This window comes from Danio rerio, chromosome 6 (genome assembly GCF_049306965.1).
Source record: "Danio rerio strain Tuebingen ecotype United States chromosome 6, GRCz12tu, whole genome shotgun sequence".
Lineage (NCBI taxonomy): Eukaryota > Metazoa > Chordata > Actinopteri > Cypriniformes > Danionidae > Danio > Danio rerio.
In genome coordinates, this window is record NC_133181.1 from 8468047 (window position 1) to 8488937 (window position 20891).

Sequence of the window (20891 nt, forward strand, 5' to 3'; positions counted from 1 at the left end):
TTTATTTATTTTTATTTATTTTTTTTTTCTGTCAGTACTGCTTGTGAATGTTCAATCAAAATGCCTGAAAAGGTGTAGCAGTGGTTACATAAAGCTTAATCTTACTGTAGAAGCGTATTGGACCAAAAATTAAATAATTAATAAAAAAGGGGAAAAATACTTTTCTGGAAAGTATCCAAATGCCTGTCGGTTTTGGCGCCATAGAATATGACGACACCTCTGACGCGGCTGCGTAGTGGGCGTGGTCACGCAATGCGTGGAGGTCGTGGGCGGAGCGGCACGTTCGGTGAGCCGCCTGGTGGTAGCGTGACTGATTACTGCTGTCCGTTCACCGTACAGACTCACAGAGAGCCTCTTCCAGAGCCGGTGCAACGATGTCCGACGACGAGCAGCAAGAGCAGACCATCGCCGAGGACTTGGTCGTGACCAAGTACAAGATGGGCGGTGACATTGCCAACCGTGAGTTTGACGTTTTGAGGTGTTGAGTGGCTGACACACGGGCCTCCACGCCGCTTCTCATGCATGCCATGTGTTGGGACGAGATGTGCAGCGTGGGTCGACAGATATCTATCTGTTCCGGAGCTGTGACCTTACGCAACACACAGCTGCATTAAACCTCTTTTAAATGCACGGCTGTTCCTCCGGCGCGTGTCTGTAAAGCACATAACATTACACTTTAGTGCAGTCCTACATTATGGAGGTAGTCATTCTGGAGCTAATGCTAGCTAGCATTAGCCCTCAGTGCATGTCAGGGGACACTTGTGGCTCTCTCGTTGCCAACTGGTGTGTGTTAGTCCTCAAAGGCGTGTGTTACTAGCTCGACTAGTGATATCCACTGCTGGCTTACTGGGGCAGAACAGCAGTCCTGTGTCAGCAGTGACAATTCTGGAGATGCTGACGGGTTTTTGACTATCTGTACCGAGCAGCTGGTGTCAGTGACTGGCTCATTGTGCCTATTTACACTGTGAACTTGAATGGTTGAGCTCCATTATTGGCTCGACAAGGACTAATAGTTCTGCCACATTAGTCTCAGAATTTGTTATTGATATTTTGCTTGTATTAGTTAGCACTTGTTAAATAGATTTCTAATCTTGTGATGTTAGTACTTAAATATTTTCAGGACCCTAATCACTTATTTTTAAAACCTTGCAATAAAGCCTCATTAGTAAATGTCTAATAATGCATTAGAATCAGGAGAAATAACCATATTATAGTTAGATAAAAATAGTAGTAAAGTAAATCCAAACCAAACTTATAAAAATATCTCCATTTATTGAGATGTTTACAATTAGTTTTAATACTTCATTAGGCATTAACTAAGAAAGGAACATCACCTATTAATAATAAATTCACATCTATTAAGTCTTCAAGCATTTGTTGCTGCCGAAAGCACTGGCAATATCACAATCTGAACCTTCATTGAAGGCACTCTAAAAGCTTAATAAATAATAATTCACTGTATCTTGAAGTGCTCATGACATCATTATAGTGCATGTTCATTATCACTATATATTGAGTTATAGAATATCAGCATGTGCTTGCTTCTTGTTGAGCTATGCTTCACACTTCACAGCCATATCACCCTGCAGCCCATATCACCCTGCAGCCCAAGACTGTTTACTCTCTGAAGCTAAGCAGGGCTGAGCCTGGTCAGTACCTGGATGGGAGACCGCATGGGAAAAACTAGGTGGCTGTTTTAAGTCGTGTTAGAGAGGCCAACAGGGGGTGCTCAACATGCGGGCTATGCCAGTCCTAATGCCCTAGTATAGTGAAGGGGACACTAAACTGTCAGTGAGTGCTGTCTTTTGGATGAGACATTGGGGTCTTGACTCTCTGTGGTCATTACATTTACATTTAGTCATTTAGCAGACGCTTTTATCCGAAGCAATTTACACAACTAAGAGCAACAATGAATAAGTGCTGTAGGCAAGTTTCAGGTCTGTAAAGTCTAAGAAGGAAAGTATTAGTAAATTTATTTATTTATTTATTTATTTTAGTACAGTTAGTGGTAAATCCAGCGAGGCAATTGCAGATTAGGAAGTGAAGTGGAGACTAAATAGTTGAGTTTTTAGTCGTTTCTTGAAAACAGCGAGTGACTCTGCCGTTCTGATGCAGTTAGGGAGTTCATTCCACCAACTGGGCAGATTGAACGCGAGCATTCGGGAAAGTGATTTCTTCCCTTTTTGGGATGGAACCACGAGGCGACGTTCATTCACAGAACGCAAGTTTCTGGAGGGCACATAGATCTGCAGAAGTGAGAGCAGATAAGAAGGGCCAGAAATCGCTTTGTAAGCAAATATCAGAGCTTTGAATTTGATGCGAGCAACAACTGGCAGCTAGTGCAAACGGATGAGTAGCGGAGTGACATGTGCTCTTTTATGTTCATTAAAGACCACTTTAAAAATTAAAAATCCTATGGCAGCTCTCGTAAAGAGTGGAGGTGTAACCCTGGTGTCCTGGCCAAATTCCCTAGATCATCCCTTACCAATCATAGCCTCGCAATCATCCCTATCCACAAAATTGGCTCTATCACTGTCTCTCCGCTCCCCCTATAGCTGGTGTGTGGTGAACGCACTGCCGTCTGTGTCCTGTGGCTGCGGGTCGCATCATCCAAATGGATGCTGCACACTGGTGTTGGTGTGGAGAGACCCCCCCCCCCCCCCCCCTTCATGATTGTGAAGCGCTTTGGATGTATGACCATACACGATAAATGCGCTATATAAATACACATTACATACATTACTTCACTAAACAGTAAAAACGAAAGGTTGGACTTTGAAATTGCACCATTACACTTGTATATTATACTTGAATGCATTGTGTTGTGTCTGTAGAGGCGTTGAGGGCGGTCATCGAGGCAGCCAAACCAGGAGTATCAGTTCTCAGCCTCTGCCAGAAAGGAGACGCTTTCATCATGGCAGAGACTGGGAAGATCTTTAAACGGGAAAAGGACATGAAGAAAGGTGAGACCTAAATATACAGCGCACAGCATGAATGAGTACACCCCTATTAAAAAGCTATCTATACAGGGTGCAACGCTAAGGATTTTTTTTCTACTGGTTCGATCAGGCCAATGGTTCAGATTTTTAACTTGCCCTGCCAAAATTTTCACTGGCCCCACCAAAGAAAAAATAAAATTTTATAGCAATTTTAAGCCACATATTTTAAACACTGTGTCAAAACTAATGTCTATAATTATTTAAATGTTAATAATTATTCAAATAATGTATTTAAATAAAATTTAAAAGTTTTAATAAATGTATAGTGAGCAAAATCTTGTGTTAGCAAACCAAAAAGAGCAGTAAGGAAGATGGGTGTATTTTATTGCAGTTTAAAATTATTTAACAAAACGCGGCCCCAATTGGGGCAGGAATGATCCTGTCTACTGTCTCAAGCGTCTCTCACACTGGCAATCGAGCAGTCCCTATTGTTGAATACTGATATATATTAGTCCAGTTCTCAGTGAATATAGTCTATAGCCCCTTCACACAGGGATACCGATAAATATCCTGAAAATTTCCGACTTTACCGGTAAATTCAAAAAAGCGCTGTTCACACAGGCGAGGACGTTACGGAATTTTTCCGGAAAACAGCATTCACACATCCATCGCAAAATGCCGGTAAATTCTGACATCATTAACCAGAAATGAGCTTTAAACGGCTGCGCTTGTGTTTGTAAACATTTGACTACATTTAAAACTCTTCGGATGGATCAGTATTGAGTACAACTCCAATGAAAACATAGAGAAACACTTTCGCATGTCGAGATGTTCATGATATGTGTGTGTGCTGGCGCTATGGGCGCTCAAGGGCACACGCAAAGCTTGAAGGTAAGCAAACAACGGATTATCATAAACATTTTATCGATAATTATTTACACAGTTGGCATTAAGAAGGAACATAAAAATGTTATCTGACTAACATCTAGCAGCTAAATGTGTCTGGAAAAATATTTAAAGGCTTTTATTCTCATAAACCGCGCGGACGTAAATGCGTCTGACTGTTCTGATTGGCTAAAGTAGACGTCTTACGTCAGCACGTTCTAGACATGTGCACGCGCGCTCTTTCCGGCAATCTTCCTTCTGCATTCATACATCGCAGCATTCCGGCAAATTACCGGTAATGTTACAACTTCTCTTTCCGGAAAATAGCCAGACTGAATTTACCGGTATTTTCAAAAAGGGCCTGTTCACACATACAACCTTTCCGGAAAATTGCCGGTAATGTGTATGTGTATGTGTGAAAGGGGCATATATCAGGGGTGCTCAACCCTGTTCCTGGAGATCGATCTTCCTATAGTGTTCAGCTCAAACCCTGATCAAACACACCTGAATCAATTAATTAGGACCTGAACAGCACTTGATAATTACAGGGAGGTGTGTTTAATATGGGTTGCAACTGAAATCTGCAGGAAGGTCGATCTCTAGGAACAGGGTTGGTCACCCCTGGTCTATATAGTTTGGTGCATTTAAACATTCATTCATTCATATTCTTTTCGGCTTAGTCCCTTTATTAATGTAGGGTCGCCACAGCAGAATGAATCGCCAACTAATCCAGCATATGTTTTACACAGTGGATGCCCTTCCAGCTGCAACCCATCAGTGGGAAACATCCACACATACTCATTCACTACGGACAATTTAGTTTACCCAATTCACTTTTATCACGTCTTTGGACTTGTGGGGGAAACCTACGCGAACACAGAGAGAACATGCAAACTCCACAGAGAAACGCCAACTGACTTAGCTGAGGCTCAAACCAGCGACCTTCTTGCTGTGAGGCGAACGTGCTACCCACTACGCCACTGTGCTGCCCTGCATTTAAACAACGCAGCTTGATTAAAAGGTTATATTCATCAATTTTCCAGTTTGGTCCACTGAACATCATTGGAAATACAAGATTTTACATTTAAATTTTAAATGAGAAAAACAAATGGGTACAAACTACAAAATTTTAATTAAAGCTGCAAGCAGCATTGAGGGGCCCCAACCATCGGTGGCTTCAGAAACACAGTGCACAACAGGCTAGAGCTGGAGATCTTTGCTCAAACCCAATGAGACTTGATGAGTCCTGACGGGTTCAGTCAGGTTTGTGCTTAATGTCTATCATTTTACACTGTAAATGAGCGTTTATGTGATGCATTTCGATTTGCGTTTGTTCCCCAAACATTATTAGTAATAGAAAGATAATACATTTCAATTTACAATGAAGTGTTACGAAAAAAGAATTACAAACTCCTAAATGGCGTAGTGGTTAGCATGATCGCTTCACAGCAAGAAGGTTGCTGGTTTGAGCCTCGGCTGAGTCAGTTGGCGTTTCTGTGCGAGTTTGCATGTTCTCCTTGTGTTCATGTGGGTTTCCTTAGGGTGCTCCGGTTTCCCCCGCAAGTCCAAAGACATGTGCTATAGGTGAATTGAGTAAGCTAAAATTGTCCGTATTGTATGTGTGTAAATGAGAGCGTATGGATGTTTCCCAATGATGAGTTGCAGCTGAAAGGGCATGCGCTGCGAAAAACATATGCTGCATAAGTTGACCTCTGATTAATAAATGGACTAACTTAAAAAGAAAATGAATGAATGAATGATTTAAACTCCAAAATTTTACCTTTGGGTGCAAAAAACTTATCGATAATTATCGAAACTGAAATTTGTTGTCAACGAATGGCGTTATCGATTAATTTGGCTGCTCACATAACTGAGCAGGATATTGACGAACATGCCCCCCCAGTCCTCCAAGGCAGGGGAGAATGTTATATTAAATGCATCTAAGAAGACTGTAACATGCCCGCTATTCAAGACAGCTTTCATGGACGGAAAGTAGCTTACCATAGTCGTCATCATCGTGTCAAAGTGGTATAGTTGAAGTTAGATTAGTTAAATTAATGATCTATTAAATTAGATCAGTTCAGTTGCTACTCGTGAGTATAACATAGTGATGATTCATTAAATGACGCTACTTTAACTAAAATTAAGCGCTGCGAATAGAGTGAGACACCACATATTAAAAATCAGCATGTGTGACAATTAGTCAATGTTGTGGTTTGCAGCGAATTCTAATAACGTTCCATTTTGCACTGAGCAGTGGAGTATGCCTGCTCTTCTGATTTCTATCTCAAAAATAAATATATATTTATTATTATTATTATTATTTATCATTTTTATATGTGAACACATTGTGCTGCTTAATATTTTGTCAGTGTGTTTATTTTAATTTTCTAATGTGAATATAGTAGGAGTACAGCACCTGTTTTGCTTTTTTATAGATTTCTTTTTCGTTTCCCCCAAACTTAGTTTCTCATTAAAGGTTTTAAATGTCAAAATTAAATATAATTAAACTCCATTAACAATGTGGCTTTTGCATTTTTTTACTTACTTTTATACATAAATACTACCCTGATTTACTGTTTTATGGATTTATAAGAAGCAAATTGTCAAATAAAAAAAGACATTTAGTTTTTATTCAATTAATCACGAAAGAAATAATCACGCAGCTTATATATCGTCAAAATAATCGTTAGTTGCAGCCTTAATTTCAACAACATTTTTAATCTGTTTTTTAATGTTTCTCTTGATTTAAAAAAAAATCTTTTTTCTTTTTATTTAATTAACAAAAATATTTTACTCTAACAGATTCATTTAGGTGTACTATTTTTAAGTTATATGTTTTGACAGTGATTAATCTAATGTTGTATATACACATATTATTGTAAAGCATCCTGTTGAAAATCTGAATTTCAAAGCGAGATCTGAGAGGGGTGTACTCATTAAATTCTCGTGGTTCATAAGAGAGCGAGTGGGCTTCATAGGTGTGCAGGTTTTATTTGAAGCGTCTCTCTCTCCTCACACATTATGCAGAAGGTCTTTTTGTTGAGGATTGGTGGTTGTCCTTTCTTGCAGGTATTGCGTTCCCCACCTGTGTGTCAGTCAATAACTGTGTCTGCCACTTCTCTCCCCTGAAGAGCGACCCCGACTACATGCTGAAAGATGGAGATTTGGTCAAAATGTAGGCAAAACTCCTCCAGCTCGTCTGTCTAACCTCCCTGTGTCTTTTCCTTCAGTCTCTGTCCTTCAGTCCATCTTGTATGCAGTTGTCCCTCAGTGATGCATCCCAGTGCCGTCTCTACCCCTTCTTGTCTTCCTGCTTGTTCCCTTGTTTTCTGTGATCCTCCACACATGAAGCTGTTTGTTTTTTAGACATACAGATGACATCTAAAGGATTAGCCCTCTATCAAAATTTTGATTCTTTTTCAAATATGTTTGACAGAGCAAGAAATTTTTCACAGTATTTCCTATAATATTTTTTCTTCTGGGAAAAGTCTTATTTCTTTTAGTTTTACTGGAATCGGAACAGTTAGAAATATTTTTACACTTTTACACACAGTGTTATTCAATAACTTGCTTAATTGTTCTTACCTGCTTAACTAACATAATCTAGTTAATGTCGAGTTCAGTCTGCACGATTTTCCACTGCATGACTTTTTGGGGTAGCATTCCGTTGATGCTGTGTTTACACTGAAAGATGTATCGGCAACAGGGGGTTTCACACTGCATGACTTTACAATAGGAGAATAATTACTATTTGAGCTAAATACTAGTGTCTTGCAAAGTAAATAGTAAAATATTATGTACTCTCATCATGGCAAAGACAAAAGAAATTAGTTAATTAAAATATTACATCTAAAAATCTACTTAATATTTGTAAAAGAATAAAAATTTCACAGGAGGGCTAATTTTGATTTCAACTGTACATATTTAATAAGTGGTGTGAGTGTTTTAATGTAGATTCTGTGGTATAATAATTATGGAATGTGTTTTTATAGATGTAATTTTCTTTTTCAATGTGATTCCTCTTAGAGCAAAATGCTCAATGTTTTCCAATGGACCCTTTTCACATGTCTAGAGTTCTCCCAAGTAAAAGTCATCAGAGTTAGTTCACATAGGAGTTTCATTGACTTTCCCCCTGGCTGTATGTTTTTATTTTTCTGTATTCTCTCCTAAATTTCTCTCATTGCTTTCAACAGTGATTTAGGAGTTCATGTTGACGGCTTCATCTCTAATGTGGCCCATAGCTTTGTTATTGGAGCTACTAAGGTTTGTGTGTCTGCCTTAATATTTATTCTCTCGCTGTTACTTCTGTTTACATAATATAAGCAACATTTTATTTTGTCAAATCCCTCTCAAGCCTGCTTTTTTTACACCATGTGCCTAACCCAGAGAGTTTTTTACTCAGTGAATACTTTTGTAGAAATCTAAACACAGTGAAACCTAATATTATTTTAGAGTTTTTAGAAAAAGTCTATTATAAACGTCAGATTTTTAGTTTTAGCTCAATTTTCTTGCCATGATTCCGTCATTATTTACTCATCCTCCACTTGTTCCAGACCTGTTTATTTTGTTAAGCACAAAAACAGAAATATGTCGAAAAATACAGCCATTGATTTTTTTTTTTTAGTATTTTTACTTTTTTCTATGGATCTCATTAGCTTTTTTTTCTTCATCATTCTTCAGAATATTGTGTGTTGTGTTCAACAACAACAACAAAAAAAAAATTAATAAACATTCAGACCTGCTTGAGTGAGTAAATGGTGAGAATTTTCATTTTTTGGGTAAACTATCCTTTTAAACCAACTAACAAACTTCATGGTATTATCTATGATAGATTTTGGACGATACTTTGTCTCCATTAATTCGATCACATCACAATACAATATGCGGTGCTGTTTATTTATATTATTATTTTTACATTTGCCTTTCTACAAGTATTACAATACAATTTTACAGTGTTTTACAGATTTTCCCATGGGTAAATGTTGACTCGTCTTCTGTTTTTTCCCACATGCCTGTAAATTACGCTGTTATGGTCAATGATCTCCAACATGGCCTTACTATTTATTTTTTATGGTTATTCTACAATTTTCTAATACTAGCTTGTTTCCTCAACTGCATAGTGTAATAGTTGAATAATTAAATGTGATGTCAGTTTATTCAATATATTATTTGTGACTGATTGTACATTATCACCTGCTTTCAGGAAGCACCTGTGACAGGAAGGAAAGCTGACGTCATCAAAGCAGCACACCTATGTGCAGAAGCAGCGCTGCGTCTTGTTAAACCAGGCAACCAGGTTAGTACATTACCTCAAGCTAGAATCAGAAATGAACATGGTGTCCCCATACATTCAACCTAAAGGCCAATTAAATGAAACTATTACGGCTATACTGCGCATTTTTGGCTCCATAATTAAAAAATGCACCAAACAGTAAAGCTTTTTAGCAACTTTGACAACGTTGGCGGTCAGCTCTTCAATGTGAGTGAGCAGAATAGACAGCTTAATGTTAATATTAATGAAGTGATGGTCTGTTTCTCATGCAATGTCTTTTGTCTTTTCTGCCTGCCCAATTTACCTTGAAGAACACTCAAGTAACCGAGGCCTGGAACAAGATTGCCCACTCATTCAAGTGCAATCCAATTGAGGGTGAGTTTTGGCTGATGTTTCTTTTGGTACAGCCTGACCAAAATTTAAAGATTATCCACCCAGAAAGCAGTTTGAAGGTGTGGATTGTATGAGTAAACACATTAATTAATATAATGATTTGAAACAAAAAAACTTGATAGATATCACATAACTGCATTAAAGAACCAGTTTAAGAAATGTTATCCTGCAGAAATCAGAGTATTTTTTTAATTAAAGTTTATAAAGACAGTGTTCATACAGTCATGGAAAACCTGCAAAAGTCCTGGAATTTTGACATGCCATTTTCCAGGCCTGGAAAAGTTTTGGAAAAACAGAAAAACCCACAAAGTTTTGGAAAAGTGATGGAAATTAGTTTAACAAATATCTGTATACTTGAATTAGGGCTGCACGATATTGGAAAAATATGACATTATGATATTTTGTATTTCTGTGATGTATATAGCGATGTGAATACAATTTCACCAGATGATTTAACAAGTTTATTTGGATTGATTGGGGGGGAATTTTGTAGAGGAGTGAATCTCGAATAATACACAACAAACAAATTACAAGCAGAGATAAATAAAATATAGTAAAGATCAAAGTGAATTCTAGTTTTCAGGTATTTACTATTCAACTACAGATATTGAATAATCAACATTGCATAGTCTTCCTTTGTACATTATTTAATCTTTATTAAAGTTTCAAAACATTTCTTGTAGCCAGATGTTTCAAAATTTGAAATATTGAAATGTTCACACAGTCACAGGCCTTAAAGAGACAGTTTACTTAAAGATTCAAATATTTACTCACACTTGTTTCAATACTATAGGAGTTATTAATTATATTGTTTTTGTGTTCATTTAAAAAAATGAATGTTTGAAACAAGTGATGGGTGTAATGAGAATGGTATGTAATTTCTGGCTGAACTATCTCTTTAAATATGCATGCAGATGATAAACTTTTACTCCATTAGGATTTAACTCCATATTAAACTATAATCCCAACATTGCATATCCTGCGATGTGACTATTGTGCATGCTCACATTGCATTATCAATGGTGAAACAATACATTGTGCAGCCCTAACTTGAATACAGGTTAGTTGTCTTCTTTCCTTGGCCAAAAACTTGCTCTCACATTGTTAGTGTTGCGTAAGCATAATCAAAATCAATATAAAAACAAATGTTAACAAAATAGATTGTTGCGTGTTCTATGATGTGCTGTAATAAATCTGAACGTCGTTGTGTTTCTAATTATTTATCATGTATATGTAGACATTACAAGAAACATTACGTTATGAAAATGTACCTGCAAGTTGTGGAAAAGTCATGGAATTTTAGTAGTAAAAATGTGTACGACCCTGTAAAGAGATGATGCTTGCATACAAGTAAGTCTTGTCAGTTGGGCATTTTAGTCTTTTAAGGAAATAAATCTAGCTTTTATTCACATAACTTTGGTTATTGCAAATACATGGAGCACTTTAAAGACCTCCTTACATTTGGTAATAAAATCTGATCAAGTAGACTGCAGTTAGTGTTAATTGGTGGATTTCAATTTTGCAGTTTGGTTTAAAGATGTAAAAAGCATTCTGTTCTGATTGCAGATTAACTGTTGTTATTTCACTGTTGTCTTTCATCTTAATGTGTAAACTGCACACATTTATTTTGCAATGTTGTATTGAAAGTTCAGTAGCAGCCAATATGTATACCTGCAAAAAACGCCCCCTCAAAAAACTAAAAGTTGGTTGAAAGTGTATGAAAGAGACCGATTCCTTGATCACCCTGTGATCCTGCTGGTCATTTTAATTGAACACATATTAACATTAGAACATGTTTCAGTTATGAGTGAAATAATCACACAAAAGATGAAAGGTGTGAAGAACTCGATGTACCTGCAGAAATCAACAGGAATGCCTGACTTTCTGTGTGTGCCATTATTCAGTGTTTCTCTTCTGTTCATGGATAGGTATGCTGTCCCATCAACTAAAGCAACATGTGATTGATGGAGAGAAAACCATCATCCAGAATCCTACAGATCAACAAAAGTATAAAAGACAAACATTTCAATTTAAATAAAATGTATTATTATTTTTACAGTTATTTTATATTTGCAGGTTTTTATGCCACCACAGAGCTTGGTTTATATTTTTCTGCTATTAGTTTATATACAATATCTCCATGTGAATAATCTGAAGGCAGGAAAAAGTATTTTATTCCCTTTAAATTTTTGTTTTTTAGAAGTAAGATTTTAGTCTAGTGGATTATTTTACGGGACAAAAAATCCATGTGGGGTTTGATTGTATTGAAGCAAGCTATCAGCTAAAACAGCCTTGCAAACACATGTACTAAAACAGTATTAGTCAGCAGATTTTAAAGACAACTAGACAAGATTTTTATACTGAGAGCAATTTGGATGTGTTTAAAAATGTGTTACTGGGAATAACCAAGTAATTTATAATATATTGGACTGAAAATAATCCTATGTAAGGTTTTTAATGTAAAATATATAACTGTTTTTCAATTATGAAGTACATTGTAAGTTGTTATTATCATGTATTATACTTTTACCTATATTTATTTTGTCAAGACTAATGTGGCAATTTATTTTGGCAATTTATTTTGTCAAGTTGCTAATGTGTCAACAAATAAAATCAAAAAATAATTTGTCATCAAATTTGCATTGACTGGCTTCTGTTGGTCTGGTTACAGGAAGGACCATGAGAAGGCAGAGTTTGAGGTTCATGAAGTGTATGCTGTAGATGTGCTGATCAGCTCAGGAGAGGGGAAGGTGAGGGATAATCCTGCCTTCTCTCAGCTTTATTGTTGTCATCTCATAGATGTGATTTGTGTTCAATAAAAACAACTGGAATATTTAGCTTGTCTGCTCTCTGTCATAGGCTAGAGATGGAGGCCAGAGGACAACCATCTACAAAAGAGACCCCAGCAAGCAGTATGGGCTGAAGATGAAGACCTCTAGAATGTTCTTCAGTGAGGTGGAGAGACGCTTCGATGCCATGCCCTTCACTCTCAGGTTGGAGACACTTTTCTTCAGTTCTTTCATTAAAATCAGGTCGCTAATATAAAGGCAGAATTATATAGTCTGTTTGTCTGTGAATGTTTAGTTTGACTAGAAGACACTGAACACCTTTGAGAAGTCTTTGATATGATGGATGCAAGCTTGACTCTGAGGATGTCATTTTTGTTGTCTACTTTAAAGGTCCCATGAAATAAAAAAGTTTTTTAGATGTCTATATCAGTATTGTTTTTAGGATATTTACAAGCTAGTGCGCACTAAAACAGTGAAACAATTCAGGTTTAGAAGATACAAATATGATATAAACATGTAAAGCTTGCAGTTTGTCACTTCGCCTAAATGGATCAACGCTTTTTTTTTCATCACCTCATACTTCAGTTTCTCATCAAATCGTGACCAATGAAATGCTCTCTAGTATCTGACATGCCCCACCCCCTTTAAGACACTTTTCATATGATGCGTTTGAGCTCAACTGATCTCACTAGTAAAATGGTGGTATAACATAACACTATTGGCTGTTTTTTTTAAGAAAGGGAGGAGCTACACCGTCCCGCCCTCTGCATGTTTCAGTTGAGATTGGCAAACATTAAATAAAAGATTTCAAATCAGGCTATTGCGCCAATGTGATCTTGATATTTTAATTGTTAGTGTTACATACCAATGTTTTTTCAATGAAAATATACCAAGTGAAGTTTATTTATAAACTAATTTTGAGAGGATCACATGATTATGATTGAACACAGCTGGTTCTGCATTAGCTACGTATGATCCACCAATCAGGCCAGTCCTAACCCACTATAAAGAGCCAGGGTGTCTCGCTAAAGCCATCTTCGATTTGAAGAATTCCCCCTTCCACCCTTCTCCACCTTTCCCTTCATAGGGCGGCACGGTGGCCCAGTGGTTAGCACTGTTGCCTCATAGCAAGAATGTCACTGGTTCAAGTCCTTCAACAGACCGGCGGTCGTTTCTGTGCATAGTTTACATGTTCTTCGTTTCTAAGCATAGTTTACATGTTCTTCCCGTACTCTCATGGGTTTTCCTCGGGTTCTCCGGTTTCCTCACACATTCCAAAAACATGCACTACAAGTGAATTGATCAATGTAAATTTAGCACTATAGTCAAACTCTCATCCTGCAGCATATCTCTTCATAGCATTCATTTTAGTCATCAGCTCTTATCAAGGGGGGAGTTGTCGAGATCTAGCCGAGCTCAAATCTCCCCTCTCACCCTGCAATCAGGAGGGAGCCCAGGGCTCTCTCCCGGGACAGCATGCCAAACTTGCTTATAATCAATCATCAGCTAAGTGTGAACTCTTGAAATACTAATACCGTCATCTCACAATTTAAGATTGTTTGTATGCTCACAGATTTATTCTTAGTCACAAACACAAGTGAAATGCTCACACCGAGCCCTGATGTTTGTCATGTCATGGAAATTCTAAGAGAATGATGTAGTGATGGACAGCTGATTGAGATGTCAGTGTAATTGAGTGTTGGTATCCTGCAGGGCGTTTGAGGATGAAGGAAAAGCTCGTCTTGGAGTGGTGGAGTGTGCCAAACACGAGCTCCTGCAGCCTTTCAGTGTGCTCAATGAGAAAGAAGGTCAGTCTTAATATCAATTTAGTAGTTTCTCTTCATTTGACCTCTTTGTTTACTTCCACAATTGGTAAATCGTTGTTTCCACCTCTTCCTTTAGGTGAATTTGTGGCTCAGTTTAAGTTTACAGTGCTACTGATGGCCAATGGGCCTTTGAGAATCACCAGTGGACCACTTGAAGCAGAACTCTACAAGTCTGAACATGACGTTCAAGATCCTGAACTGAAGGTATACAAGACCCATTTATTCTGTTTACATTCGCAGTAATAATAATACAGTTAGGCTGGCACGGCCAGTTAACGGCAGTTAGCACTGTTGCCTCACAGCAAGAAGGTCGCTGGTTTGAGTCCCAGCTGGACCAGTTGGCATTTCTGTGTGGAGTTTGCATGTTCTCCCAGTGTTGGCGTGGGTTTCCTTCGCGTGCTCCGGTTTCCCCCACAGTCCAAAGATATGCGCTATATAGGTGAATTGAATGAACTAAACTTGCCGTAGTGTATGTGAATGTGAGAGTGTATGGGTGTTTCCTGGTACTGGATTGTGAATGGAAGGGCATCCGCTGCATAAAATGTAAGCTGGATAAGTTGGCGGTTCACTCCGCTGTGGCAACCCCTGATAAATAAGGGACTAAGCTGAAGGAAAATGAATGAATAATACAGTTTTTCCTACCATGATGTTTCCACTTCTTTATTTTCAGTCTCTGATCCAGAGTTCTGCAAGTCGTAAAGCACAGAAGAAGAAGAAAAAGAAGGTGAGGCTTCATGTTGTCGAGCATGTCTGGCTTTTTCTGACCTAAAACACAAAACATGGTTTGATGGCCTTTTTTCATATAATTTATCATACATACTGTTAAAGTCAGAAGTAAAACAAACAAGACTTTATCCAGATGAAAAAATATTATAGGAAATACTGTGAAAAATTCCTTGCTCTGTCAAACATCATTTGTAAAATATTTGAAAAACAAATTCACAGGAGGGCGACTCATTTTAAATTCAACTGTATACTGTTTGTATGTGATTAAAGTGAATAGTAGTTGTAGTGTGCATTTATCTATCTCTCCAGGATTTAAAAAATATAATTCAATCTGATTTTGTGATGTTTTATCAACCTGTGGCATTGTTTGCTTCAATTATTGTGTTTTGCTGTGAAAACACACAAAAATCATGTCAAATGTATCTCTTTTTATCTCAAGAACTATTGGAGTTGCAAAATCCTGGAGGGACTGACTTACACACTGAACTTTTTATACCACGATCCACTGGATGCAATAAAACTGAATTACCACCACTATTGCGCTACACAAAGAAATTCTAATGTTCCATTCATTGCACAATGTAAGATTGTCCAATTCTGTTATTCAACATGAAACATAGTGTTAGTCTGCAGACAGGAAAACAGATATGCAGATTTAAAGTGTATACTGTCATGGCGTTTTGTTTAGGTTGCATTATAGTGTTGTCTCTATACTGGAATTCAGTACTAATCGATATTGAGATTTTAAAAACGTCCATTTCCTGCTAACATTTGAACCTGTTTGAAAACATCGCTGATTTGCCATTGTGTTCACGTGCTCAACAGAAATGTCTGTGATTGGCCGTGAAGGTCATCAGTTTACCAAACTCACCACTGTTTAATGAGTGTAACAACAGATACAGAGACACTGGAGCGCTTTAAAGTCACGTCGATCAGCTGCTTTGTCTATAAGCTGAGGTACGGTCAATCCGCTGACGAATCGTGTCTTTAAAACGCTCCAGTGTTTCTGTATCTGTGTTTACACTCAGTAAACGGCTGTGAGTTCAGTGAACTGATGACCTTCTCGGTCAATCACAGTCATTTCTGTTGAGCACATGAACACAATGGCTGTTTAAAGAGCCCCTATTATACATTAAAAGGGGTCATATTTTGGTTTTAAAGGTCTCCAACAACAGGCTGATATGCATGCAAGGTCAAAAAACACTTTCATGGTCTTATAATAAGCATTTATTTTTACCTAATTATCCTAGTGACTCCCATATGAATCGTACAGCGACTCATTTGTTCATAAACCCCTCCTTAAAAGCTAATCTGCACTGATTGGACCAATGACAGCCTGTTGCGATTGGTCGACAGCGCGAGACAGAGTGAAATACCCACCACGTCTTATCAGCAATATTGAAGTAGTCAGAGTGCTGAGTGTATGTATGAGCATGCCTGCCAACACTCTTGTTTTTCCCGGGAGTGTCCCGTATTTCAGCCCATCTCCAGCCACCCTCCCATTTTGTTATTTATCCTGGAAAACTCCCATAATTTGAAAACCCATAATAGGGGCTCTTTAAGAACATGCTCAACAGCACTCACATGTTAGCAGAAAACGGACGTTTTAAAAATGTCAGTATCGACTGGTACCGAATTCCAGTATCCTGACAGCACTATTGCATAATTGAACACCACCAGTTCATAGTCTGTATTCACTTTTCTATTGCTTTTGATTGCAGGCCTCCAAAACTGCAGAGACTGCAACAGGCCAACCAGCTGAGAATGAAGTTGCAGCCAAATAGAGGCAACTCAAGCCTCTCAAGACCCCCACCCCCACCCCTGACGAGCAAAAACTCCCAACATTTCTCTCCGTTTTACCCTCATCACTCATTCGATCACGAGCCACTCTTAAACCTGTGTTAAACATGTCTGCCTCCCCCCATTACGGAGAAACGCCACTCCACTACGAATTTGTATTTTCATAATGAATCTATTTGCCATTTTGAAGCACTCGATTTGCATTTCAACTGGAACGCAAAGCCTTTTTCAAAATGTTATTAAAAAAGCTGCGCAATTCTTTTGTAGAGTTGCGTTTTTCACAACCGTTGACTGTTTGAAATGCTTTGTTTGGCCCTAAGGTTAACTTAAAACCGCATTACGTTTGATTAGATTAAGTGGTTCGAGGCCGATAATTCAATTGCAGCTATTTCTCAGGGTTTCAAAGATGAAACAATCTTCTTTATCTGAGAAGTAGGATCGAGAATAGCTTACAGGGGCATTAGAAATCAAATTGAGTATATAGATTTCCTCATTACATTTGTACATCTGAAGACGACTCCTGAATACTGGAGAATTATTTGTTCATATCTTGTTAATCCCGTTCTTCATCTTTTAAAGTGTGGAATAATTTTGTTGGTGCAGGGCTGTTTTTCCAAACAAATCTGACATATTATTAATTCAACTTAGCATTAGAAAGTCTGATTTATCATGGGTTTGCTTTAAAGGTCTGATCTAAAATACATCTGAACTCGCTGAAGCTGAGTTATTACTTCCTCTGGACAAGGACCAACACGTTATCACTTTACTTTTACTGAGCAATAGAGTGTCCGCTTGACTGAATATTCAGATCAAAACTAGGCTCGGACTGGATTGTAAAGCTTTTCAGGCATTATTGTTCAATCCAGTCAGTGCAACAATTCCAGAAGAGGTGATGGGAAGTGGTTCTGTAATATTTGACTTTTTCGCAGGTTTGGTTGAGGCTCAGTAGATCGTCCGAAATGTTGGTTATTGTGACATGCTTACAGAGTGTAAAGGTTTGTGTGGGAGAGGAGAGTGGAGGTTTGGAATCGACACGATCTTGTTTTTGTAGTACAAACCATCATATGGGACTATTTTACAACTAATGAAATAAAACATAACTTTGAATATAATTTCTTTGAAATTGTCATTATTAATTGAAGAAATGTACACACTCGGGACCTCTGCATGGTTTCTTTTTTATAATAATAATCCCTTATGTTTAAAGCAATTTTCAGGGAACTCAGCGTTTTGCACATTTTTACGAAATGACAGGAGCATGCTGGAGGGTTTGTGTCACTATATTCTATTCAAGGCAGATAATTCTATATCTACCGATATGGTTCAGTGTCCAGCAAAGAGATCTTCTTAGTGTTAAAGTAGATCTGATTAAAGCTGACAGGTGGCGCTGTTTGGCCCAGACTAGCAAACTCATGTTGAAGTTTATTCAGTTCATTGGTTAAAGATTTTAAATTGTTTTATAAATACAAACAGACAATTATTGAAAACTATTTAAGAGCACTGGAAAATATAAAAGCAGAAGTGTTTCTCAATGAAAACGTTTCAATTTTAATTTACTTTAAAATACAACATTTCTAATAAGTATAATAATATTAATATCTCTTACATTTATAATACTTTTTATAACCAACCTTTATATTATTTATATTTAATAACATTTATATAATGTTAGATCATTTTGCAATACAAAAATAAACGTCAATTAAATTTAGAGTTAAAATGTCTTAATTTAATCAATCACAAAGTGGCGTTTTAATCTTTTCCATAAAATTACTGGTATTACTGTTATCAGTTTAAGGTTACGAGTAAAATTACGGATATAATCCTTCATCATTTACCATGTTTTTACACGAATCGTGGTTTAGAGTCGGATCTTTTGAATGAATCACTGATGAATTCGACTCTGAATTAATTCGAACAAAAGAGAAACATTACATAATATATTGCTGCAGCTTTATTTTACAGCCTATATATTAGACCAGATGTAAACTTTAAAATATTTTATGATATTTACCCATCTTCTGTGTTTCTTAGACTTAATTTTGATCACAATAATTGTACATTCTGTGAGGTTAGCATTGAAACAACTTTTATTTTTTGACTTTATGTAGCACAACCATAGACTGTAAAATATAGAGCAGAACCTTGGTCTGATTCGTTCGAGTGGTTAAGTTTCTCAAGTTGTCCTCTCTATTTTCAAAAAAAGTATATTTATTTGGCTTATTAAGGGAAAATATTAATATTTTTTTAAAAAATTATATTTATAAATGCAAGTGCCTTTAAACAAAACCACTGTTTTTGGTTTTCCAAAAGGAATTTTGGTTATACTGTAAATCTTTAAAGTTGGTAAAAATCTAAATTATGAAAAAATGAAATTAATAGAAGGCCCTAAATGTTTATTTGTTTGTGTGTCTATTCTGTTAAAAAATTTTTTTGCATTATCTTATTGATTTGATTATTATTTGTGCTCTGTTCTGTAAATGTAGATAAAAGTTTAATTTTACCTTATTGTATTTGTGTTATAATGTATAATAATAATTAATATAAGACTTGTCAGCATTTGTAACCTGAAACAGATAAAAATTTATATAGAATAAAGTTAATTTTGAAAGAATCGATTTGTAAAGAATAACAGCATCATCAGAAAATCAAGGAAACTTAAATCTTTGTGAGATTGTAAACGTCAATCTTAGATAGGCATTAGAGATTAGATACATCACTTGGTTTTATAATAAGTTTTCAACTTGTATTATGTTATTTCGCATATTATTTTTAAACACTTCTATTTGTAAGACATTTCTGCTCTTATGCTTGTACTTATAATAATAATATTTTTTTTATTATAAAACGTCCTGTCCTCGCGGCCTTGCAACCAATGTATTTCTATGGATTCTGCTCCCGCTAGAAGAAAGCTTGCGTGAACAATCACTTTTTGTTGGGGGTGTAATGGTAACAAACCAATAGCTTGTGGTCAAGGCCCGTTTCAATCCAATCCCCGTTCCATCAGGATCTCAGTGGGTGTGACCGAAGGGGCGGGCGCAGCAGAATGCGATGCTGAGTTCGGTTGAGGAGTTCGGAGAAGCGGCGGCGCTGCGGACGGTGGCATCAGTGCAAAGGGGCGAAACAAGGGAATATTTGGCCGACTTTCAAAATAACTGGATTATAAAAACTGGACGCGCTGGATAGCCACTCATTCATCTCTTCGTGCACGTAGCTCTCATCTCTGACCGCCCGTGGTAAGTTTATGCGTCTTTTCAATTCGCCTCAGCTTTTTCCTCCGTTGCAGTGTAACGGATTATTTTTCGCATTACTTTTCAAGCAACCGGGAGAGCTCGCGCGCTAACCCACGCTAGCGAGTTTGTTATTGCGGCTGTTTTAAACAGGGATACAGTCCTAAATGGTACGGTTGTTAGCCGTTGGGTGGTCACGGGCTCCATATGTTGGCTAAAACACTTATAAAACCGTTTGTCCGCTTCGCCACAGGCCATATAACGGGAGATGGTGATGATGTTGAGGAGGAGGAGGCGCGTGCAGCTCCCGGTTTGAGCACGCGCTTGGCGGCCTCAGAAACTTCAGCTCGTGCTGGAGAATATTGTGTCCTAGCTAACAGTCACTTCGTCCCATTAACGATATAACGTTACAAATGTAAAATATCTGTCGGCAATTTTAAGTTATTTATGAGAGTGACCGTTAGAAATGCGTTTTTTGAGGGCGTTATCATTGAATGAATTTTTGAAGGACTAACGTTATCCCGGCCCAGGAGTCTCGCTTCAGTTTACCGGGCATTCATCTCCCGTATAACGGATCTCGTGTTTGAAATAACAGGCATGACCTATTTTTTGCCATGCTTGCCTTATTTTAGCTTTATATTTCCTCTGTGGGAATTACAGTAACTCCAGTTGTAGGCCAGACCATCTGGTTTTTGAATTTATTGAGTTGTTTTTTGTTAATTCCACTGTGAAGAGCCACTCAAGGTATATAAATTAACAGATTAAGCCTAAATCATCTGGCATGTGTGGAATGAATGATACAGAAGCTGTTTACATAATTTTTTTCTGCTGTGTGTAACTCCTACTTTTGGATTTCATCTTCAAACATCGAGCTTGAGGGGTATTTCACATATGCACTTTTTTGTATTTTAAGCATTTATCAATTTCTTAAAATGAGAGTTGAATGTCAATATTAAAAAGACAGATCAGACACCCTAAAATGAAAATTTGCTGTTTATTTTCACATCGTAATTTCATCCAAGATGTGA

General features: G+C 37.3%; 2 protein-coding genes and 1 long non-coding RNA gene across 15 annotated transcripts in view; 2 read left to right on the forward strand and 1 right to left on the reverse strand.

Moving 5' to 3' along the window:
* Positions 1-285: 285 nt before the first annotated feature.
* Positions 286-17745, forward strand: pa2g4a (proliferation-associated 2G4, a). 3 transcript variants are annotated; one of them, XR_012407208.1, is made up of 13 exons: positions 286-459; positions 2835-2963; positions 6897-7002; positions 8021-8090; positions 9031-9123; positions 9411-9474; positions 11421-11499; positions 12164-12242; positions 12352-12560; positions 13943-14089; positions 14184-14311; positions 14778-14831; positions 16555-17745. XR_012407208.1 is itself a non-coding variant. In XM_073952643.1 (13 exons), the coding sequence occupies exons 7-13, from the start codon at positions 11423-11425 to the stop codon at positions 16615-16617; spliced, it is 630 nt and encodes a 209-aa protein (XP_073808744.1). In that variant the 5' UTR covers positions 286-459; positions 2835-2963; positions 6897-7002; positions 8021-8090; positions 9031-9123; positions 9411-9825; positions 10238-11422; the 3' UTR covers positions 16618-17745. The 3 variants fall into 3 exon arrangements, 2 of the variants coding, with proteins under 2 accessions (XP_073808744.1, NP_001002070.1); XM_073952643.1 differs by having other exon boundaries at positions 9411-9825; positions 10238-11499; positions 12352-12485; positions 13995-14089; NM_001002070.2 differs by having other exon boundaries at positions 323-459; positions 12352-12485; positions 13995-14089; positions 16555-16668.
* LOC141386179 (uncharacterized) lies at positions 14254-20432 on the reverse strand. The gene is made up of 2 exons (XR_012407631.1): positions 19592-20432; positions 14254-14872 (listed from the first exon to the last, which is right to left on the reverse strand). It is a non-coding gene; the product is annotated as an uncharacterized lncRNA (long non-coding RNA).
* Positions 19709-20891, forward strand: part of myh10 (myosin, heavy chain 10, non-muscle) — a 121179-nt gene continuing 119996 nt past the window's right edge. For all 11 annotated transcript variants that reach the window (XR_012407609.1, XR_012407612.1, XR_012407608.1 and 8 more), the window contains exon 1: positions 19709-19869. The gene's annotated coding sequence lies outside the window, so the exon portion shown is untranslated. The remainder of the gene's footprint in view (positions 19870-20891) is intronic.